The 24516-nt window shown below is 42.7% G+C and overlaps 1 protein-coding gene across 2 annotated transcripts in view; it reads right to left on the reverse strand.

Moving 5' to 3' along the window:
* The window catches only part of HIBADH (3-hydroxyisobutyrate dehydrogenase), a 137026-nt gene extending 112510 nt beyond the window's left edge, over nucleotides 1-24516 (reverse strand). Inside the window, exons 1-3 of one of the 2 annotated variants that reach the window (XM_074195549.1) lie at nucleotides 24407-24516; nucleotides 18749-18906; nucleotides 1868-1977 (exon numbers count right to left, since the gene is read on the reverse strand). In XM_074195549.1, coding sequence (XP_074051650.1) covers nucleotides 1868-1977; nucleotides 18749-18906; nucleotides 24407-24497 — 359 coding nt within the window. In that variant the 5' untranslated portion in view covers nucleotides 24498-24516. Of the gene's footprint in view, nucleotides 1-1867; nucleotides 1978-18748; nucleotides 18907-20267; nucleotides 20313-24406 lie in introns of those variants that run through there. The other variant, XM_074195550.1, reaches the window with a different exon arrangement.

A 24516-nucleotide genomic window follows, 5' to 3' on the forward strand; every position in this document is an offset into this window, starting at 1 on the left:
TTAGGATTTTTTTAAAATATGTTGTAAGAACATTTTAAATATTTATTTATTTTGAGCATTACAATTTTTTCCCCTAACCTTCCCTCCCCCACCCCCCATAGAAGGCAGTCTGTTAGTCTTTTCATTGTTTCCATGGTATACATTGATCTAACTTGAATGTGATGAGAGAGTAATCATATCCTTAAGGAAGAAACATATAGTATGTGATATAGCAGAATTACATACTAAGATAACAGGGTTTTTTCCTAGGTTAAAGGTAATAGTCTTTGGTCTTTGTTCAAACTCCACAGTTCTTTCTCTGGATACAGATGGTATTCTCCATCGCAGAGAGCCCCAAATTGTGCCTGATTATTGCACTGATGGAATGAGCAAGTCCGTCAAGGTAAGAACAATTTTTTAAAGGAATGTAATAAACATTTTACCTTGTTTTTTAATCAAAAATATCCACTTTTTAATTTCATTCACAAGTCTTGGACTTCGTTACAAATTCCTCAATTCTTCCTCAAATGTTTAGGGGTGAGTTCAGGGGTGGCTGCAGGCCTTTGATGGTGGCAAGACACCCAAGGAACCACTCAACCCAGGGGGAAATGGGACATATGAAGTGTCAAGGGTTCAGAATTCTAGCATGACAAACTCCTGAATCAATAGTTCATACAGTATTTGTTCATTTTTATTTGAATAAGTGCTTCCTATAAATGTGTCTTCCATGAGCCCTCAATAAGTAGTAACTGTGATGGTCCAATCACTACATACAATTTCTTTCCTCTCAAACATAAATGGTATTAAGAAAGCTTAAAGATATTATGTTAAATTGGGGTGGCTAGATGGCACAGTGGCTAGAGCACCAGCTCTGGAGTCAGGAGTAGAGTTCAAATGCAGACTCAGACACATAATAATTACCTGGCTGTGTGGCCTTGGGCAAGCCACTTAACCCCACTGCCTTGCAAAAAAAAAAAAAAAAAAACTAAAAAAAAAGATATGTTAAATTGTAATAATAATGTTTGTCTTTCATTTTCAAAGAAGACCATGACATCGGGGAGATGCCATGACAAGCATATGGACTGAATTTGAGTGAGGGGAGCTGTGCTAAATCCCCATTCTCACTTTGTCCTCCAGAGCCTTCTGGGTCCAGTGGCCAGATAGGAATCAGGATGACTGGAGATGACCCTGAATTTGAGGGAATTGGGGTGAAGTGACTTGCCCAAGGTCACACAGCTAATGAGAGTCAATTGTCAGAGTCTGGATTTGAACTCTAGTCCTCCTGACTCCAAGGCCAGTGCTCTAGCCACCACACCAGCTAGGTGCCCCTTGTAAGCAGTGGCAGGCAGACCGTTTAAAAGAGCTAATGCAACAGAAATAAAAACAAAAACATCCAAAGGGAGGTATGAGGAGTGAGTGGTAAAACTAATATTCCTGTTAAAAAACAAAATAAACAAAAAAACAAGAAAATTCTTCTTAGAAACAGAATTCTCCCTAGAAACAGAAAAACGGGGCAGCTAGGTGACACAGCAGATAGAGCACTGGCCCTGGAGTCAGGAATACCTGAGTTCAAATCCGGCCTCAGACACTAATTACCTAGCTGTGTGGCCTTGGGCAAGCCACTTTACCCCATTGCCTTGCCAAAAAACTACAGAAAAACAAGGGGCAGCTAGGTGTGCAGTGGATAGAGCACCTGCCCCGGTGTCAGAAGGACCTGAGTTCAAATGCAGCCTCAGACAGTTAAAACTTACTTAACTGTGTGACCTTGGCAAGTCACTTAAACCTCCACTGCTTTGCAAAAATAAAAGAATAGAAAAACATAATACATATGTTGTTAAAGGTTCAAAGGAAGAATTTGAAAGGTCCATCATGAGAAGCAGATACATACTTGAGAATCCCGGAAGGTCCTGTGTATACTTCTAATGCATTTTGGCTGGTAGGCAGCATCGTAATAATTCTGTCTGCTTTTTCTGCGACATCTGCTGGGGAAGCCACCACCTTTTAAAAAAATGATCCAAGTCACTATTTTAAATGTGAAACATGCACATCACATTAGTCCTGCTTTCAAATTAAGATGTTTCTGGAACACAATTACACACACCTACAGTTCCTTTCCCACAAGGTAAGACTTCTGATAGTTAGCTAGTCACATATAACCCACCACCCAGCCCTTCATTGTCTTTCTGTTCTTAGAAATTCAGATTCGATGGAATCCGTAAAGTGTAAAGGGAGCTCTGGGGGAAGGGCAAACCCCAAAATGCTCAGGGGCTCCTCCACCTTAGTGCCCTAGATAGTATCCTCAATGGTGAACTCTGAGGCTGGCTAAGGCAGGGCTAAGACAGGCAGGTGATTGACAATGTGGGCTGGTAGCAAGCAAAAGGACGTTGAAGGGGAGGGGGGGCGGAGGGGTCCTGAAACCAAGACCTCTGGCCAGTTCACAGACCCCCCCTTCTTCCTCTTCTGACCCAAGAAAAACATAGAGGAAGGGTCAGGCACTGGCAGCCAAAACACTGAGACCAAGAGATTGGCTGACCATCCCTGGGCATAACTGTGTTGGGATGAAACAGGAGGTACTCCCTCAGTGAAAGAGAAGCTTCTTGAAAACAGGGACTGTTTCATTTACTGTGGAAGGCCTACGGGTGCCAAGCACTGGGCTGGACCTGGGGGTTATACTCCATTCACATGTAGTAAGTACCTACTGTTTGTCAGACCTGAGCTAAGCCCTAGACCGAACCGAACCAGCCCCTGCCCTCATGGTAGATGGTGTGTGTATAAACTAATACATCTAAGACAGCTCTATGGGGAAGGTGCCTGTGGCCAGCAGGATCTGGAACTCTGAAGGAAAGGAGGGCTTCTAAGAGGCCAAGATAAAGGCCAAGTATACAGATATGGGCCTTGGGTCTGCAAAGCCATAAAGACAGAAAATGGAGAATTGTAGGTGAGGGACAGAAAGGACAGAAACAAGCATTTCTGCAGGCAGCCCCTGCCCTCCAGGAGCTTCCATTCTAACTGGGGAAGACCAAAGGAAAATAAGGGTAGGAGCTGTGTGGGGAGGCCCAGAAGAGGAGGAAGCTGATGGGCCAATCCTAGGGGGCATGGTGAGGACCAAGGGATGGGTAGGAGGGTCTGGTGAGAGAGGAAGGCACACTACTGTGGAGAAGCAAGCTGCAGAAGGGAATCAGAAGCACTAACCTGCAGTCCCTCTGCTCAGAGTGGACAGTAGCAGCCGCTCCATTTATATATTTACAAAGTATTATTCTCACAAAGTCTATTAGTCCTATAAATTAAAAACTGAGTTTTGAAGAGAGATTAAGGATCTGCCCGAGGTCATCAATGGATTCCAATGAATAGTATATAGTTCTTTCCACTCCAATACACTTCTGTGCACACAGCATAAAAAAAAGGAAAATAAAAAACAAAAACCCAAACACACAGTTCTATTATATTAGATCACTACATGCAAAGTCCTCCAAGAATTCTAAGGTAAATACGATCATCTATGACCAAGAGTGGTAGGGAAAGTTTTCTAGGTAAAACTTTTTGAGTCAGGTGGGTTTTAAGAAGCTTTAAATATTTATATGGATGATTTAAATTTAAATCTTTAAATAGGTAAAAGGAGCAAAAATAAGGGGCTCCATAGAGAATAGCATGAGTAAAGGTGGAACCTCTCTGAGAAATGGATAGTTCTATTTGGAGTCCAGAACACATAAGAGGGAAGGAGTAAAACTACAAAGGTAGGCTGCAAGGAGATTAAGAGTTTTAAATGCCAGACTAAGGAGTCTGGGCTTCATCTGGTAGGCAATCAAGAACCATTAGTTTTTGAGCAGATTGGATTTCAAAGAGGTAGGAGAACTAGAAACCAAATTGCCAAAATTCACTAGATAATGAAAAAAAAATAAAAGCAAAGGACTTCCAGAAAAACATCTATTTCTGGTTTACTGACTAAAGTCTTTGACTGGGTACACCACAACAAAATGTGTCAAGTTCTCAAGGAGATAGAAGTATCAGATCATCTTACTTTTCTCCTGAAGAACCTGTATGTAGATCAAGAAGCAACAGTTAGATCAAGAAGCAACAGTTAGAACCAAAAATGAAACTGGATTGCTTTAAGATTAGAAAAGGAATATGACAAGACTCCATCATCCTCTTTTACACTTAAAGTAAATGTAAATATATACATAGCCATACATGTAAAATGTTAAGGCTAGATAGGTCAAAAGAAATATCTATAATCTCAGAGATGTAAATGATACCACTCTGATGACAGAAAGTGATGAGAAATTAAGAAGTCTCTTAATGAGGATAAAAGAGAAGAGCATAAAAAACGATTCAATATCAAAGCTTAAAGAAACCCAAGATCTTGGCAACTGGTCCCATCACTTTCTGGGGGAGGAAAAAATGGCAGTAGTGTCAGTGTCAAAGATCATTGCAGACATCAACTGCAATCATGGAATTAAAAGATTTTCCTTGGAAGGAAAGCCATGGCAAATCTGAACTGCATAGTAAAAAGCTGAAACATCACCTTACTGACAAAGTTCCATATAATCACAGCTATGATTTTTCCAGTTGTATGTGGCTGTGAGCTGAGAGCCACAGAATTAACACTTTTGAACAGTGATAGAAGAGAAGACTTTTCAGAATTTCTTGGTCAACAAGGAAATCCAGGGGCGGCTAGGTAGCACAGTGGATAAAGCACCGGCCCTGGAGTCAGGAGTACCTGGGTTCAAATCTGGTCTCAGACACTTAAAAATTACCTAGCTGTGTGGCCATGGGCAAGCCACTTAACCCCATTTGCCTTTCAAAAAAAAAAAAGGAACTCCAATCAATCAGTTCTTAAAAAAAATTAATTCAGACTATTCCTGAAAAGTTAAACACTGAAGCTGAAGCTTAAATACTTTAACCACATAATGAGAAGACAGGACTCATCGGAAGACCCTGATGTTAGGAAAGACTGAAGGCTGAAGTCAAAAAGGGGACAGATAAAATGGACAGTTAGTATCATGGAAAACAATAAACATGAGCCTCAACAGATTTTGAGGACGAGTGGAGGATTAAAAAGTCCTGGCATATTATGGTTCTTGGAGTCATGAAGGGTCAGAAATGACTGAACAATTGAAGAACCTCAGTGGAGTGATAAACAAGGAAGATAAATATGGTGGATGTTATCCAGGATGAACTGGTCTACTATTGCAGCCCAGGATGGAGGCACTATCTTATACTGAAATTAAAGCCTACTACAAGAGTGGCACACATTAGCATATTGTTGTTCAAACTGTGAGTGAACTGGTTCCACCATTCCAGAAAGCAATGAGGAGTTTTTCTACAAAAGAGACTAAAATGTTTATAACCTTTGGCCCAGAGATCCCACTGCTAAACGCATGCTTTAACAAGGTCAAAGAACAAAAAAGGACCCATGTACCCTGAAATATTTACATCAGTAGTAGAAACAATTAAAAGTCCATCAGTTGGAGAATGTCCAACAGATTATGCTAAATTAATATGATGGATTAGTATTGCACTGTAAGAAATGAGAATATGAAGAATTCAGAAAAGCAAGAGAAGACTTATATGAACTGGTGCAAGAGAAATGAGAACCAGGAAAACAATATACTCAGTGACTGTAACAATGAAAAGGAAAAGAATTAAAACACTGAAACTGAATGCTTGTCAAATGATAAAAGCCAAACCCTGGCTCAAAAGACAGAATATGAGACTGCACATCCCCTCCCTTCTTTGTAGAGATGGGGGACTACATGTGTGGAACTCTGCATAGATGTTGAACTTGGATGGTTTTGTTGACTGTTTTTTTTCCTGGTTACATGGAATTGTTCTCTGAGAGAAGAAGGAAGGTCATACTGGGAAATTAAGATGATATAAAAATTAAATGGTACTAATGAATTTTTAAAAAGAAATGAATATCATAGAAAAATAAACAATATGGATTTTTTAATGATGCCAGAATTGATTTAAAGGCCCCTTCAGTGAAAACTGTAACTGTCTTAAATTTCTCAGTTTTTAATTAACTCCTTTTCATTTCCAACACCTTGACCAAGGTGATGCACACTAATAGTACACTCAATTACTAGTGAGGGCACAGGATGTCCTTTACCCCCTATCCAAAGATAAACTCCTAACCAGATCCCCTACTAGCTCCCAAATCTTCCTGACTCTGATCATCAAGCTTTTCCCTTCTAGTCTTCAGAGACCTGTGGCATCAAGCAACAGCAGCAAGGTGTAATGGGCAATCTCAGTCCCAAACTCCAGGGATTCCAAACTCCTAGATGGTGTTAAGTGTAAACAGTGGGGAAGGTTGGGGAGGGGGTTCCTGCTTCTTATTTTCTCTGTATAAGTTGAGGGTAAGGGAATTTCCCCCTCAGAGTCCCAGTTCTACCTCTGTAAAAGGATTGGAGCCTGAGGGTGCCTAATTAATTTTTCATCTTCTCAGAAGAACAGACCATCTGATGTCCAGGATGATTAGGTCCAAAGCATTGGCCCACCTGAGATTCATAGCCAGCTTTCTAACCTGCAGAGCAGGGCTGAAGGCCTCTGAAAGATAATAAACAGCAGCACACCTCATCAACCTGAATCAAAGTGTTCAGATCACCCAGCTCAGACTTAGCACCCTGACACTGGATCAAGCCTGGTTGGAATTTTTTCTAATAGGGAATTGGGGAAGGAAGTGGCACAATGGATAGAGTGAAGGCTCATCTTCCTGAGTTTAAATCTGACTTCAGATACTTCCTAGCTGTGAGATTCCAGGCAAATCATTTCACCCTGCTTGCCTTGGATTCATCATCTATAAAAAGAGTTGGAGAAGGAAATGGAAAAACCACTCCAATATCCCTGCCAAGAAAACCCCAAATGGGATCACAAATAGTGGGATATGACTGAACAACAACAAAGGGGGTAAGGAAGGGGAAGGGAGAAAAGGAGGAGGGAATAGGGAAAGGGAACAGGAAGAAAAGAAAGGGGAGGGGAGAGAATAAGAGGGAAGGGGAGCAGGGAGGAGGAACTCTGACATGACACCATAACTACTTCCCAGATGCTGAAGGGATTCACTTGGACTGGTCAGACACTGGCCAACATCCAATCTAGGCACTGTGGAGCACAAAGGTGCCAGAAGGAGGATGACGTTTCAGAGAAGGAACTGTGTCAATATGGTTTCAGCTCCTTCTTTCCTACTAGAAAAATGGCCCCCAGAGCTAGATCAGTTGAATAAGGAGATCACTAAAAGGAGATGTCCCCTGTTCATGACTGAGATTTATTTAGAAAAACTGTGCTACCCTTTCTAGACAAAATAGTCACTTGAATCCAATTCAGTGTTTGTGGCCACTAATCCATAAGTTCCATGAAAGTCCAAAGGGGCCAAAAATTTGGCAAAGAAAGAAGATGATATTAAACTTCCCCACTCCAGTGTTTTCAAATCACTAGAAATCCTGAAGCCCGCCACTGATTCAAACTACACAGCACTTGGAACACTGTAGAACCTCTCTGCCAGCATCTTGAAGCAGGCCAATATGGTGGAGCCCACTAGGCCAAAGGCCTTTCAAGTTCTCCACTTACAAGACCTGAGAGGCTGCCAGATTAAAACCCATGGGAATTACTTAACCAAATATGTTTAACCTTACAACTTGAGAACAAGATGGTTTCCAAGCTTTTTAAAGAGAAACCAAACTGAAGGAGAAGCTAGGCTTAACTGAGTCAGAAAATTGACCCAAAAAGGTCTATATACTTTCCTGACCCTCAGGCACAAAGAGCAGAAGTTTTGTCAAAAACTCCACACCCTAAAAGCCAGGCCTGGTCCTTTGGGATTGAACTTTAAAAGAAACCATCAGCAATCTCCCAAAAACCAAAGGGTAGGGAGAGGGAATGGATATGTAAAACGAGATGTCTCCCAAAGAGTTATTCTGGTTTGGTTTAAAGTTATAATCGTTCATCTTTCAGATATTTTAAAATCTGTTTGTAGCACTTGTTCAAGGTTCTTGGAAGTTGTTGCCAGTTGTATAAAAAAGATATGGGTATTGGAAAAAATATCTTATTTAACCACAGGCTTCTCTCCCCACCCTCCACTTGAGGCACATATAACTTCTAGCTCAGTGACAGCTAGTCCAGGCAGTCTTCCATACCTGTTTAGCATCCTGAACCACCTATTCTGAAGAAACCTCAGCGATGCCGATAGCTTTGCTTTGTATAACAGTTTTTCATTTCAGCAATCCCTGCCCTTTGGGCTAGTATCTTGTCTCCCTTTCCTCTGCCCTCCAACTGCTCATCTATCTCAGCTCTTCATGGGCTTACACTTATCCCAGGAGCACTGACTCTGGTTTACCCACCAGACAAGGTTCTCTTTTTTTGGTCTTAATGACTTTTTGGTCTGAATGACTTTTCAGAGGCTTTGGTCTGGTATATCCTTGTACTGTGGTGCAGAAGCTGCTGCTGGGATAGAAAAGCCGTTGCACAAATGCTCCAAAAGCCCAAGGGTGGCCCGTACTTGAGGACATCTAGTTCAGTACTATTCAAAGTGCAGAGAAGAGGGACCAAAGTTACATTCTGGTGATAAGTATTGTGAAATTGAAATAAAATGTCCAATCACATTTTAACATGTAATTAAATATAAAATTAGAAAGTTATATTCTTGATCAAGGATCAAAGGAATACATTTAATCATCCATAAATTATGACATAATCCAAGAATTTGAAAGCTGGAAGGGACCTCAGGGCCACATAGTCTAACCAATACCGGAAAAGGAATGCTCACAAGTTACCATCCAACCTTTGGTTGAAGATCTCCAAGGAAGAAGCTTCAGAGCAAAGAGCCCAGGGAATGGGTAGAAGCTAAAGAGACCAATTGAAGCTGAAATCACGAAACCCTTCCTAACACTGAGAGCTATCCAGAAAGGAATGGCCCACTTCTGGAGAGGGTAAGCTTTTCAATGACTAAGACTTTCAAGAAGAAGCTGGATGAGCACTTGTCAAGCAGGATCTACAGGGGATTCCTTTCTGATATGGATTTGACTAAATGACAGCTGGGCTACCTTCCAGTCTCAAGTCCTATGCTTCATTAATATCACTAAAATTATTTATAAGAGGGGCGGCTAGGTGGCGCAGTGGATGAAGCACTGGCCCTGGAGTCAGGAGTACCTGGGTTCAAATTCGGCCTCAGACACTTAATAATGACCTAGCTGCGTGGCCTTGGGCAAGCCACTTAACCCCATTGCCTTGCAAAAAAACCCTAAAAAAAATGAAGGACAAATATTATTAAGTGAAATAAACTCATTTTATACTTGAGATATATTTTTGTTAGTCTCACATGGTGGGGTTGAGGGTCCTTTTTCTTCTTTATGGAGATCTAAGATATATTCTATGGTTATTCCAGGTGGGCTTTGCTTATATTATGATTATCTAAAGCAACCTTTCCTAGTTTGAGGTAGAAAGGTAGACTGAGGTCTATGGGTTCTCTAGGCTTCCTTTTTTTTTTTTTGCAAAGCAAATGGGGTTAAGTGGCTTGCCCAAGGCCACACAGCTAGGTCATTATTAAGTGTCTGAGGCCGAATTTGAACTCAGGTACTCCTGACTCCAGGGCCAGTGCTCTATCCACTGCGCCACCTAGCTGCCCCTTGTCCTTCATTTTCAAAGAAGACCATAGCACCAGGGAGGTGATGCCATGACAAGCACATGAATTAGATTTGAGTAAGGGGAATTATGCCAAGTCACTCCTCCAGAGTCATCTGGGTCCAGTGCCCAGACTGGAGATAGCCCTGGATGCGAGGCAGTTAAGGTGAAGTGGCTTGCTCAAGGTCACACGGCTAGTCAGTGTCAGAGGTTGGATTCAAACTCCCATCCTTCTGATTCCAAACCTCTGTACCACCTAGCTGCCCTATTTCACTCAACAGACAATGCAAATCATGCCATAAACTGTGAGGACAACTCCCTCACCCTTTTGGGGGAGTCTCACCTCATCAGAAATCTCTTCAGTTCTCCAAACTAAATTCTAGCTGATACTTGAGATTTCCCTGCAGGAAAAAGGTACATGGTGGTTAGAGAATCAATGCTCCCCTATGGAGAATCTCCAATTCCTCAGGAGTGGATTCCCAAATTATAGTTCTAATTTGGGCAGGCTTCAAATCAGCCCTACACTTTAGCAAACTCACTAGATTAGAGTGTGAAGAGACTTCAGCAAGTGCCAGGTGAGAGAGGTGTTGAGGGTCTGAACTAGGATGACAGATGGCTATGTGAGCAGAGAAACAGAGACATACAAAAGAAATGATGCTCACAAGGGAGGGAGCAAGAGTAAGTGAAGGATGACACAAGAGTACAAACCAAGGCAACGGGTAGAAAAGATGTTGTTTCCTAATTCAATCCCATTACAGAGAGATAGCTGAGGGTTTCCGCCCCAAGCCCACTTACCCATGAAATGTGTCATGCCAGTCAAGCGAGTTCATCTATGAGGCCCCCCCCATCCTATGTATTAATAAAGGAGTCATACTATAAGAACTCCAAGATACCTGCCACAACACTGGAATGGTGAAAACTAAGAATTATCTACAATTCAGAGATGAAGTGGCATTACGATTATGTATCAGTGAAACCTATGAACATAATTACCAAAAAGAAATGACAGTCAAACATTTATCATTATAGTTACAGGATTCAGGGGCTAAACTGATCTTGATTTTAAATAGTGAAGTTAATATGGCTTTTATTAATGAATAATTAGTTGCTCTATTTTTGAAGAATCATAAAAAGTCTTCGAGATCATTAAACCAAAAACACAGTGCAATCAGTCCAAACCAATTAAAAAGATCATTTTGCTATAATAGTTTTGCTCTACCAATACTAAATATTTAGCGTTTGATAAACAGTACAAAATAGAAAATCAACCTTATAAAGCAGCACTGGGCCCTTGTTTCATTTGTAAGTATTTAGGCAATAAGCTAGAAAATAATACATTAATTTACCTTATTTGAGATTACTCAAGACTACTGCTTCTATCCATATTTATATAAAAAGGAGTAAAAGTAACCTATTTTTTAGAAGTTAAACAAAAGATCGAGGTCTATCGATTTTTATCTCAAAACCTGGCTTGGCTCATCTACAAACTTCCCTCTTCTTTGTGGTATTATCAGCAGAAGAGGAAAATAGAAGGGTCTATGTTCCTGACCACATAAGGTACAATTAGAGAAGTATTTTCTGATGATGATGATGACAATGATGATGATATTTGTCCTTTGTTCTCAAAAAAGACCACAACATCAGGAAGATGATGCCATGACAAGCACATGAACTAGATATGAGTGAGGGGGACTGTGCTGTTACCCACCTCACTTGCTCCTCCAGAATCATCTGGATCCAGAGGCCAGATATGGATCAGGATGACTGGAGATGGCCTTGGATTCAAGGGTTAAGTGACTTGCTCAAAGTCATAAAGCTAGTAAGTATAAAGAGTCTGAGGTTGGATTTGAACTCCCATCCTCCTTGCTACAAGGTTACTGTGCCACACAACCATCTTCCTCTAGTTTTCTCCTGGTCGGACAACACCAACATGAGGATGTTCAATTCTGCAAGGTATATGGGTATATTTCAGGAAAAGCAATGAAAAGTTAGTAAGGGGAGCTCTTCCAAAGGACAGCAACCAACATAAGGTAAGACCTAGAGATTTTGTTTTATGCTTACCATTCAAAGAAACTGTTTAACCTGAAGAAGACAAGACTTAAAGGAAATATGGTAGGTTTCTTCAAACATTTAAAAAGCTTTCATATTGGGGCAGCTAGGTGGCACAGTGGATAGAGCATGGGCCCTGGAGTCAGGAGGATCTGAGTTCAAATGTGACCTCAGACACTTAATAATGACCTAGCTGTGTGGCCTTGGGGAAGCCACTTAACCCCATTGCCTTGAAAAATCTAAAAAAAAAAAAAAGGTTTCATATAAAAGAGGGACTATATTTGTTCTTCTTGACCCTAGAAATGAGAACAAAGTTGTAGGGACAAACATAAGCTTGAAATAAGGGAAAGCTTCCTAATCCTTAGTGTTATCCAAAGCAGAGAAGCCAGCTTCAAGAAGTAGAGGTCCTCAGGCAAAGATCAAATGATCACTTGATTGAGTATCATAGAGCATTCCGATACTGAATGCATAAGAAGATCTCAAGTCCCTTCTGATTCTAAGAGTCTCTTACAATAGGCAGTCATGCCCCTCTCCTTCTTGGTTCAGGGGTAGAACTATTAATAATCTCCTCCCCACTCAGAGCTTATCAGTCATTCCCTTTGATAAAAATCCCAAGATTATTATGACTATCTTTCTTCAAGGTACCAAAGGCAGAGAAAAAATCAGATCCAATGGAAATCTGAGCAGGATAGCTGATTATTTTTCAAACCTAAATTATTCTCATCAACATGATTACAATTCAAATTTACTAATTCATAGTTGCCAACTTACATTCTTTTTCCTGAGAAAGGTGATTATTTTTACTAAAACCTATGAGATGCAGAACCACTTAAAAAGGTGAAATAATAGATAATGTAGGACTCAACAAAATATAAGCTTCTTGAGGATTGGGTTATTTCATGGTTTTTTTCTGCTTCTGGCACACAGCACGAGTTTAATGAATGCTTACTGACTGATAAACTGATTAAATACTACCTAATTCTCCCTAAGAATTTTTCAGCTTAATTTAATAAGATTCACTTTTTTCCATAAGAATACAACTCTGGTTTAAAGAAAAAGTGTCAATTGACAGACAAATTTGCTTGATGGAAATTTTTTTTCTAATTGTACTTAACTGTGCTAGGGTCTCTGTTACATGCAAGAGAGGATACCTATAATCTCAGAATTGCAGTTAGTTTCAATACAGCCCATTCTCATTCAGTGTCTCCATCAAATCCCCTCCAGTCAAGAAAAAGGAAAATGACTAAAGTGACCTTCTTCCATTCTTTATCTCTAGCACAGTAAAGAAATTAGGATACTGATTGCCTATGAACCTCTTTGGTCAAAGTCTTCACTTCTTAAAAGACATTTCCTCTGTTTAAAGATTCTATCATTGGATACAGAGAACCGAGTCATATTTTTAAAACAAAAAGCCATTCCCCAACTGACAAATGGTCAAAGGATATGCAAAGGCAATTTACAGAGGAGGAGATCAAAGCAATCCATAGCCATATGAAAAAATGCTCTAAATCATTAATTATTAGAGAAATGCAAATTAAAGCTTCTCTGAGGTACCACCTCACACCTCTCAGATTGGCCAATATGACCAGGAAGGATAATGATCATTTTTGGAAGGGTTGTGGGAAATCTGGGACACTATTTCACTGTTAGTGGAGCTGTGAACTCATCCAACCCTTCTGGAGAGCTATTTGGAACTATGCCCAAAGGGCAACAAAAATGTACATACCTTTTGACCCAGCAATACCACTACTGGGTCTATACCCTGAAGAGATGATGAAAAAGGGTAAAAACATTACTTGTACAAAAATATTTATAGCAGCCCTGTTTGTGGTGGCAAAGAATTGGAAATCAAGTAAATGTCCTTCAATGGGGGAATGGCTTAGCAAATTGTGGTCTATGTATGTCATGGAACACTATTGTTCTAGTAGAAGCCAGGAGGGACGGGAATTCAGGAAGCCTGGAGGGATTTGCATGAACGGATGCTGAGTGAGATGAGCAGAACCAGAGAAACACTGTCCACCCTAACAGCAACATGGGAGTGATGCTCAACCTTCAAGGATTTGCTCATTCCATCAGTGCAACAATCGGGAACAATGTTGGGCTGTCTGCAAAGGAGAGTACCATCTGTACCCAGATAAGGAGCTGTGGAGTTTGAACAAAGTGCAAGGACTATTCCCTTTAATTTAGAAAAAAACAGATATCTTATTGTCTGATCTTGTCACCTCTTAGACTTCTCTTCTCTTCTTTAAGGATGATTTCTCTCTCATCACACCCAATTTGGATCAAGGTACAACATGGAAACAAAGTAAAGACTCACAGAGTGCTTTCCATGGAGGGGTGGGGGGAGGGAAGCAAGACTGGGGGGAAATTGTAAAACTCAAATAATATCTTTAATAAAAATAAATTTTAAAAAAGATTCTATCATTGGGGCAGCTAGGTGGCACAGTGGACTCCTCAAGGCAGAAGGACCCAAGTTCAAATCCAATCTTAGACACTTAATCCTTATTTATGTGACCTTAGGAAAGTCACTTAACCCTATATCCTTGCCAAAAAAATTCCATCATTGTTATTCCAACCAACAACAACAAATAAAAAAACTATTGTGGATATGGAGAATTAGAGAACTAATCCCAGAGAATGACTTGTTTCTTTGAAACTAACTAACTAACTACTGGCTAAGTCATCCAAGTTAAACAACAGTTTGTTGCAAGTAACTATTCCTGTTGACTTCTTGAAAAGTCATTCATGAAAAGACTTTTTTTAGGACTTTTGTCAGGATCCAGTATTCAACCCACAAATCAAAACTCTTCTTTTCCCAGATTCTCTGGGGGAACAAGAATGACTAAATGGTGGCGACTGTCCACATGTCAGGGCAAGCTCTGGGAATTTTCAGAAGCCTTCATACTGAAGGCACAGTGACCACGGGAGGGTAGAGGGGCTACACTGGAGCCCAAAATGAGGATAAAGAATTGCATCTGTACTATTCCTGTACTATTGCTGCCAGTGTACTACCCTCTATCCAACCCAAAATAAAACTATTGAGAACTCTCAGGTTTACCAAGTCTTTTTCTTCAATAGCAATGAGTTTTCTATATTTATAATCAACTCATTCAGAAGTTGACTGTCCAACGTTATTTTTCTTTCTTGCTGGCAACCTTTGAACCATTTTCTTGTTTCTGAGCACCTCCATTAGTGAATTTTGAAAAAAGAGCAAAAAAAAAAAAGGAAAATAAAAACCAACTCTAGGACCTTGGTCACTGGTTTGAAAATTATCCAGAGGAAAAAAAAAATCCAAATGAGTGGATTAGCTCCAGAGCCAGCCTAACACAGTACACAGAGCCCTGACTTTGGAAGTCTGGAAGAAATGAGTTTGAATCCAACCTCAGAGGCCCACAAGTTATCTGACCATGGCCCAATCCTCCACATAGCCACAGTGGAAGAAAATGGTGATAATAACAGAACTGACTTCACAAGGTTGTGAGACTCAACTGAGATCATGTATGCAGTCGTTTAGCAAATTTGGTGAGACCAAAGATTGAAAACCTGACTATTGTAAGGCTGGACAAGACACAAGCTTGGAGGGTACCAGGCTGCTTGCTCTCAGAGGGTCCAGACTGGAGGCAACAACATTACCTTGACAGAGGCAGTTCCTACATCAGTGAAATATGGATTCAAACAGGATAGATGTATATCATATCTAACATAATATGAACAATACTTTGAGATTACAGAACAGAGGCCAGCAAAACTAGCTACATAAATCTGTGTAAAGGAAATCCTATTCTCCTATTAACTTTCATTTTAAAATTCAGAATGAACTCCCATGGAGAAAAGAAGATTCCTCATGGATTGGCTTCAAAATACTGAGAGGGGTGGCTAGGTGGCGCAGTGGATAGAGCACCGGCCCTGGAGTCAGGAGGACCTGAGTTCAATTTCAGCCTCAGACACATAATAATTACCTAGCTGTGTGGCCTTGGGCAAGCTACTTAACATATTGAGAGAGTCAAACTAGGGACCAGTGTTAAGGCGACTTGGGCAAGGACCCTAGGAGGTCTAAGGCTCCAGAACCCCAGGCCCAGGTCATTTGTTAACCACAGCCAGTCATTCATATTTGTTGAACTAAATTGAGTTGCATGCCCACCTAGCAAATGATCTTCGGTTGACGCTGTTACTGCTCACATTCTCCCTTGTGCCTTCAGTCACTATTCTACCACTGCCTTGACCCAGAACAGTTTCACCCATTCCCAAAGCTCCTCTCAAATACGGATTTCTTTGTCCATCTGGTCAGATCTAATCTCTCTTCCAACTTCATCTGAAACAGTCTATTTCTACCAATTTATAAGTAGCACTGGTACAAGAAGGAGGTGGGGGTGGGGGCCTAGAAATGACAGCAGGAATCATGGAAAGCTGGAAATTTGTGTGATGTCAACCAATCCATCTGCTTCTTGGCCTTTGAGGGGCCCTAGGTCAAGCTCCCTCATGGTTCACCCAGCTCTTCTCACTCTGCTGCCTACAGAGACTGATGGGATAAATGGGTTTGCTGACCATTTTACATAAGTTACCTGTCTTTTCTTTTATTCTTGCCTGTTTTTTGATTCAGCAGCTTATGAACTCAGCTCAGCCAGGAACTGCTCTGAGGGAACAGTGTTGCTTTCTCCTCTTTCACGTCTTATGGAACTTGGAGGAGTGAATGACCTCTTCCCTTACCAGTGGGTGACCTGATCCCCCACAGAACAGTGCTGAAACAACACCTATACTGAGAAGGAGTCATTTGCTATCTGAAAAGAGTTAGTTTGGAGGGGAATATTTCCACAGGTTCAACACGAGAATGAGTCATTTCCTACTGGAAAGATTTAGTTTGGTGGGGAATATTTCCACAGGCTCAACACTATCTGCCCTCTCCTACTGGAGAAACTCCTGATCCCCTAGTTTTCCAGATCCTATTTTCTCTTGCAGACAACAAGTTGTCTTGTAAAAGAATACTCCATTTGGGGCCAGAGGGGCTGGGTGCAAATTCTGTTGGCACTTACTTTTCCTGAGGAAGTCATTTAACCTAATGGACCTCATCTTCTTCACTTATAAAATTAGGAGTTTGTACTTGATGGTCCTCAACAATCCTTTCCAGTTCTAAACTGGAATGCACCTGCTCCCTCTTGGTCGGTCTTTCTCTTCTTGTCCTTCAAGGACCCTTCCTTGTGCCCTGTGGTCTACATTCTCCTCGTTTAATTATCAGCTCTTCACAAATGATCCCCAAATCTGTGCATTCAGTTCTAATCTCACCACTGAATTTGTCTCATATTTACCACATGTCTCTCCTCCCCTGGATTATGGCTCCTCAGATGCAAAATAATCTAAGCCAAATTCACTATTCTTACCCCTTAACTGCCTCCTTCTCCCAAGTAATAATAACTGACATTTATAAAATGCTTTAAACATATTCTCTTCTGGTCCTTTTTAAGAAATCTGTGGAAGGGGTGGCTAGGTGGTGCAGTGGATGAAGCACCGGCCCTGGAGTCAGGAGTACCTGGGTTCAAATCCGGTCTAAAACACTTAATAATTACCTAGCTATGTGGCCTTGGCAAGCCACTTAAGCCCATTTGCCTTGCAAAAACCTTAAAAAAAAAGTGGAAGAACATTATCCCCATTTTACAGATGAGGAAACTGAAACTTAAAATGTTTGAGGGTCTCATTCACAAGCACATAGCCCAAGGGTCTCCAAACTCCAAGTCTGGATGGAGTTCTCCCTAGTTTATCATATTGCTTTCTATGGCTGACACTGCCATCATACCTTTTCTTCCTCTTGCCCCCTCCCAAATTCAATTAACTGACAATTCTAATCAATTCTGGAACCATGAAAATTTTGTGAATTATTGTCCTTCTTTACCCTCCCATTCCCACAAAACTAGTTCAAGAGCCCTTTACACAGCCCTCCTTTATCCCCCTAGCTATTAAGGCTCCCTCTGTCAAAATATGTCATATGTACTTATATAATATTATATAAGTATGAATTATCCTAGGCAGGAAGGTGGAACAGTACATCGAGCACAGGATCAAGGGTTAGGGAGATCCAAGTCAAATTCTACAACAGATACTTCTTAGCTATGTTATCCTGAGTCTATTTCCTCATCTGTAAAATGGAGAAACCATTCATATAACCAAGATAGTTATGAAAAACAAAATGTAGTATGTATAAAAGCATTTGGTAAACTTTCAAGTGCTACAGAAATTCTGTCTATTAGTTACTACTATTGTGGTTGTTGTTTTCCACCCCTTGAGAGCAGGGATTTTCAGATTGGATAGTTTTTTTAAGATTGCCTTTGGGGCAGCTAGGTGGCACAGTGGATAGAGCACCGGCCCTGAAGTCAGGAGGACCTGAGTTCAAATCCGGCCTCAGACACTTAATAATTACCTAGCTGTGTGGCCTTGGGCAAGCTACTTAACCCCACTGCCTTAAAAAAAAACACTAAAAAAAAAAGATTGCTTTTGTGTGCAGTGTGTGTGTGTGTGTGTGTGTGTGTGTGTGTGTACATATATAATATATATATACACATACTGTACATTCTCTTGCTGTTTGATTGCTTTCAGTCATTTCCAACTCTCTATGACCTAACTTGGTTTGTCATTTCCTACTCCAGCTCATTTTACAGCTGAGAAAACTAAGACAAACAGGGTGAAGTGACTTGCTCAGGGTCACAGAACTAGTATCTGAGGACTTCCTGACTCTGAAACCTGGCCACCTAACTGTCAAATTTCCCATTAAAACCTAAAAGAAAGAGATCTAAAACAAAGGCCATCTGGCCAAATCTAGGAACAAGGAGGATCAAAACACCTGGAGTTGCCCAGACCCTCCCTCCCAATTTCAACTTCATTATAGAAATCTCTTCTCATATATGGAGTCAGAGGAGTCATATAATGAAGAATAAAATATTTTAACTAAATAAGATTTAAAATTGTTCTAGGCATATGTCTCATCAAGATGCCACTGTTCATTCAAAATACACATTCATTTTAAAATATAAACATTTGCAAATCCTATAGCTTTCAACACACAGACACACACAGACAGACACAGACACACACACACACACACACACACACACAAACACATTACCTGTTCTCCATCTTGGAAATCTTTGCATGCTTCTGGGAACACATCATAAATAATGAGAGGGTATCCGTGTTTGATGAGGTTTTTGGCCATTGGATTTCCCATATTGCCCAGTCCAATGAATCCAACTGGAGTCTTAGAAGCCACTGACCTAGAACACACTGATTTCAACACAATATTTCAATCAGGATGAAATTTCAAATGACTTAAATTTCAATTTTTTTGGCAAAAATATCCATACGTATTTTGTTAAACTGTTAAAAATTACAAATATTAAATAAGTAATGTAATTTTTTTTAGGTTTTTGCAAGGCAAATGGGGTTAAGTGGCTTGCCCAAGGCCACACAGCTAGGTAATTATTAAGTGTCTGAGACCAGATTTGAACCCAGGTACTCCTGACTCCTGGGACAGTACTTTATCCACTTCGCCACCTAGCCACCCCAGTAATGTAATTTCTAATGATCCTGCATTCATTATTATCATCAACCAGTATCTCATCTAGGAGAAAATTAACTGCTATGTCTGTTTTTTACAACCATTCCTTCTCTCTCCCATTTTTAGAAACAAATTTAGTAATGCTTCCAAAATCCCTCCTTTTTTAATGAAATTTCTTCCCTAATTTCTTCCCAAACTAACAATAGCACACTTCACCTCTAACAGGGTGGGAGAGCATTTTGATTTCTGTCCAGGAAAAAGTATACTAAACCTTGATTTATGTTAATAAAAGCTAACTAGTTTCCAAATATGCTCATTCTCATTCATTTGGATTAAATTCCAAGACAATACTATCTAAATCTTATTACTAGTTCCCTGATACTTCACTTTTAGTGCATTTATCACAGAGGTATTTTTTACTATTTTTAGCTTTTAAAACTATGTAAAAATCTTTATCAACTAAAAATATCTTAAATCATCAGAATAGCTTACCAGTTAAAGGGGCATGATAGAGAAAAATCTCAGCATTGTGAATCTTTGCCTCTTTTCCTACCATGTCCATGATTTAATCAGTGTCAGGAACTCAAGGGCAGAAATCTCCTTTCCCTCACAGTACAAATCAACAAATCATCTGAACTTTCAAGAGAGACCTGGGCACTGCCCAAAGTCACACTGAACTCATGCAGTTAACTCTGGACAGCGTGCCAGGTCTGGAGGCAAGAAAACCTGGGTTCAAATCCAGCCTCAGACACTTTACCAGATGTTTAACTTGGGCAAGTCACTTCATCCTATTTGTCTCAGTTTCCTCATTTGTAAAATTAGCTGGAAAAGGAAATGGCTAACCCTTCCAGTATCCCAGTAATGAAAACCCCCCAAATTGGGTCATAGAAAGGTGAACATGGCTGAAATAACTGAACAACATCTCTGACTCCCAAGACTGAACCTTTATTCAAGAGGCCACCAATTACTAACTTTCAGGAGCCCCTAGACTCTTTTACAATTTTTATTTCCCAAGAAGTACCACAGTTTAGTGAATAAAGAGCTACCCATAAGTCAAGAAGAACTGGGTTCAAGGCCCATTACCTACCTAAATGTTGTGTGATCCTGGACAAATCATTTCAATTCTTAGTGTCCCAGGTCAAAGACTTCCTGATCTGCATTTGAAAAGTGAGTTTCTTTTGGGGGGAGTTCCCCAAACCAATGAAATCATAGGACCAGGGAAAAATATCGAAAAAGTGTTTTTTTCTCCATTTGTAAATAAATTATCTAACTAATTAAAGTCTCTGTGTTGCCTTTTAAAACTCTTTAGGCCCATGGCCAGTCTCAAGTCAACTCAGATTCTAGCTCTAACTCTCACTAGGTGTGCGACAATCAGGTCCTTCCTCACTCTGGATCTGTTTCCCCAGACCTCATCCCCTCTGCTGTGGATAATTCCACCAGGGTCTCTCTGCCTCAAGTCTCCCCCAGCACCAAACCAGCCTCAGCTCAGTCGCCAAGGTCTGACTGGGCCACTTGCCTACAATAAACTCCAAAGGCTCCCACTGCTTTCAGGAAAAAATGGAAAATGGCTTGGCCTTCCGAGCCCTTTCCAGCTTCTCCCAACTACCGCCATGCCCCCCCTCCATGCACCACCCTGACCTTCTCTCTGGCTTCATGGGGGAGGGGGGGGCTCTCCCTGAACACATGACCTGTCCTTGAAACTAATCCTCTCCCCCCCTCCCCAGCTAGCCATCCTGTATTCTTTTTTATTTTTTTTTTAGTTTATGCAAGGTAGTGGAATTAAGTGCCTTGGCCAAGGCCACACAGCTAGGTAATTATGAAGTGTCTGAGGCTGGACTTGAACTCAGGTACTCCGGACTCCAGGGCTGGTGTTCCATCCACTGTGCCACCTAGCCACCCCCTGTATTTATTCTTAATGAATACTTGCTGATTGACTAGTTGGTAAATGTCATCACAAACTGTGATATTTGATTAAAAGTAATATATCTTGAAAACAAATTTTGACCGCAAATTAACAAATGGATAACTAAAATGAATATTTTATAGACTAGAGGATTAAGTATAAAAAGTTTCCTAAACTAGGTCAAAATCCCCTCATGAGTTCTATCCTTAGTAAACTTCTCATCGTTATATTATCTAATGCTAATGATTATTTTCATGTTTATATTGGTGGGCCAATAGCATTTTGGGAGGGGGGAATAAAGATTTTGGAATTCTCCCTGCCATGGCTAACAAAAAGCCATTTAACTCAATTTTAGGACAATACATAAAACTTAAGCTTTTAAAAAAAAAAGCCTTCCATAACCAGACATTACTTTATGCTAGTCTTTTTTTTTAAATGACTGCTATTTTAAAAATCTTTGTTATTCTGCTTTTACCATATCCTGAAATTTTAAGTGAAGAGGACATATTTCGTTTTGTTTTGTTTTTGCAGGGCAATGAGGTTAAGTGATTTGCCCAAGGTCACACAGCCAGGTAAATATTAAGTATCTGAGGTCAAATTTGAACTCAGGTCCTCATGACTCCAGGGTCAGTGCTATATCCACTGCCCTGCCTGAGGGCAGATTTTTAACTATCAAATTTTATTATACTAGTGGTCAAATTTTTAATAATCAAAATGTACTATATTAGTGATGATGCACATATAATACCTAGTACCATGATGGCAAATATCCTTTACAGAACACTGGACAACACTACACAAGTAATAGGAAAAGTGGAAATCATGACTTTTCCCCAAGTCACTTTTTTCTTAAAATGCATAAGATTCTCATAAGGTATATGCCTCTCCTCTTTGCAATTACATCAAATTGAAATCTATCTTTTCTACTAAACTCAAAGTAGGAGAGTAAAATGTCACATAACAATAAAATGACAATGTTAAAAAAAAAATCAGTTCCAAAAATCATTTCCATGACTCTCCCTAAAAACAAGGTTGTACTTAAAATTATAACTGCACATTATCACAATAATATTGTTGAGAATATATGCAAAAAGATAGGGATGGTGTAAACATCATTGTTGCTTCAATCTCTATATTCTATCTGCAGGCCTCTAGATGATTGACTGATCTCTTCCTGTTACAGCTTTAGGGCCCAGAATTTCAACCAGTAATTTATAGGAACTTTCATTATCTATAAAAGAGAAATAACTTCTATATGTATTCTACTATGGAAGGAAGGAAGGAAGGAAGGAAGGAAGGAAGGAAGGAAGGAAGGAAAGAAGGAAGGGAGGAAGGGAGGAAGGGAGAGAGGAAGGAAGGAAGGAAGGAAGGGAGAGAAGGAAGGAAGGAAGGAAGGAAGGAAGGAAGGAAGGAAGGAAGGAAGGAAGGAAAGAAGGAAGGGAGGAAGGGAGAGAGGAAGGAAGGAAGGAAGGAAGGAAGGAAGGAAGGAAGGAAGGAAGGAAGGAAGGAAGGAAAGAAGGAAGGAGGAAGCGAGGGAGGGAGGAAGGAAGGAGGGAGGGAGGGAGGGAGGAGGGAGGGAGGGAGGGAGGAAGAGGAAGGGAGGGAGGAAGGAAGGAAGGAGGGAGGAAGAGAGGGAAGGTGAGGGAGGAAGGAAGGGAGGGAAAGAGGAAGGAAGGAAGGAAGGAAGGAAGGAAGGAAGGAAGGAAGGAAGGAAGGAAGGAAGGAAGGAAGGGGAAGGGAGGGAGGAAGGAAGGAAGGAGGGAGGAAGGAAGGGAGGAAGGGAGGGAGGAAGGAAGGAGGGAGGAAGGGAGGGAGGGAGGGAGGGAGGGAGGAAGGAAGGAAGGGAGGAAGGGAGGGAGGGAGGGAGCGAGGAAGGAAGGGAGGAAGGGAGGGAGGAAGGAAGGAAGGAAGGAGGGAGGAAGGGAGGGAGGAAGGAAGGGAGAGAGGAAGGGAGAGAAGGAGGGAGGAAGGGAGGGAGAGAGGAAGGAAGGAAGGAAGGAAGGAAGGAAGGGAGGAAGGGAGGGAGGGAGGAGGGAGGGAGGGAGGAAGGAAGGGAGGGAGGGAGGGAGGGAGGAAGGAAGGAGGGAGGGAGGAAGGAAGGGAGGGAGGGAGGGAGGAAGGAAGGAAGGAAGGAAGGAAGGGAGGAAGGGAGGGAGGGAGGGAGCGAGGGAGGAAGGGAGGGAGGAAGGAAGGGAGGAAGGGAGGGAGGAAGGAAGAAGGAAGGAAGGGAGAGAGGAAGGGAGAGAAGGAGGGAGGAAGGGAGGGAGAGAGGAAGGAAGGAAGGGAGAGAGGAAGGGAGAGAAGGAGGGAGGAAGGGAGGGAGAGAGGAAGGAAGGAAGGAAGGAAGGAAGGAAGGAAGGAAGGAAGGAAGGAAGGGAGGGAGGGAGGGAGGGAGGGAGGAGGGAGGGAGGGAGGAAGGGAGGGAGGGAGGAAGGGAGGGAGGAAGGAAGGAGGGAGGGAGGGAGGAAGGGAGGGAGGGAGGAGGAAGGAAGGAAGGAAGGAAGGAAGGGAGGAAGGAAGGGAGGAGAGAGGAAGGGAGAGAAGGAGGGAGGAAGGGAGGGAGAGAGGAAGGAAGGAAGGGAGGGAGGGAGGGAGGGAGGGAGTGAGGTCAGAGCACCGCTGCTCTGCTCCGTGACCTCTCTAGGCGCGTCTCCCCGCCGCGGCCTTGAACCTGGCTCTGCCCGAGCCCCGGGGGGGGGGGGGGGGGGGGGGCGGGGCAGGTGGGTACCGAGGGGCTGCGCGGGGGTGGCAGGAGCCCAGCTCTGGAGGGGGCCTGAGGGGCCACTTGACAGATGGGGCCCCCGTCCGGGCCTGCACCCCCGGGGCTCTGGAGGGGGCGCCCCGAAAGCCGCCGAGGGGTCACGGCCCGCTCCCCGCCCCCGGGCCCCGTCTCTCTGTCCCGGCCTCAGAGGCCCCGCTGCAGCCCCCGGGCTGGTGCCGGCATTCAAGGCCCCCGCGCCTCGGGCGCAGCCGCGGCAGACCCGGGGCCCCGAGTTCGAATCCCGACTGGGCCCCTCAGTGAACGTGGCCTCCGCGCCCTGCCCGGGGATGGGCCGAGGGAGGCGGGGAGGCTGGCGCTGGCCCCGGCCCCGGCCCCGCCCCGGCCCCGGCCCCGGCCCCGGCCCCGGCCCCGGCCCCGGCCCCCGCCCCGGCCCCGGGCCCCGCCCCGGCCCCCGCCCCGGCCCCGGCCCCGGCCCCGGCCCCCCGCCCCGGCCCCCGCCCCGGCCCCCGCCCCGGCCCCGGCCCTCCCTCCGCAGGCTCGGCCAGGTCAGGCCCGACGCGGCCCGGCCCCCCGCCGCCCCCCGCCGCCCCGCGGCCCTTACCCGCCGTGAGGCCGGCCCGGCCCGCGCCCCGCCGCCGGCCCCGGCCCAGCAGAGTGCTGGCCGCCCCCCGGAGCACCAGCGCGGCTGCCATGCTGCGAGCCAGCCGCGGC

This window comes from Macrotis lagotis, chromosome 7 (assembly GCF_037893015.1).
Source record: "Macrotis lagotis isolate mMagLag1 chromosome 7, bilby.v1.9.chrom.fasta, whole genome shotgun sequence".
Lineage (NCBI taxonomy): Eukaryota > Metazoa > Chordata > Mammalia > Peramelemorphia > Peramelidae > Macrotis > Macrotis lagotis.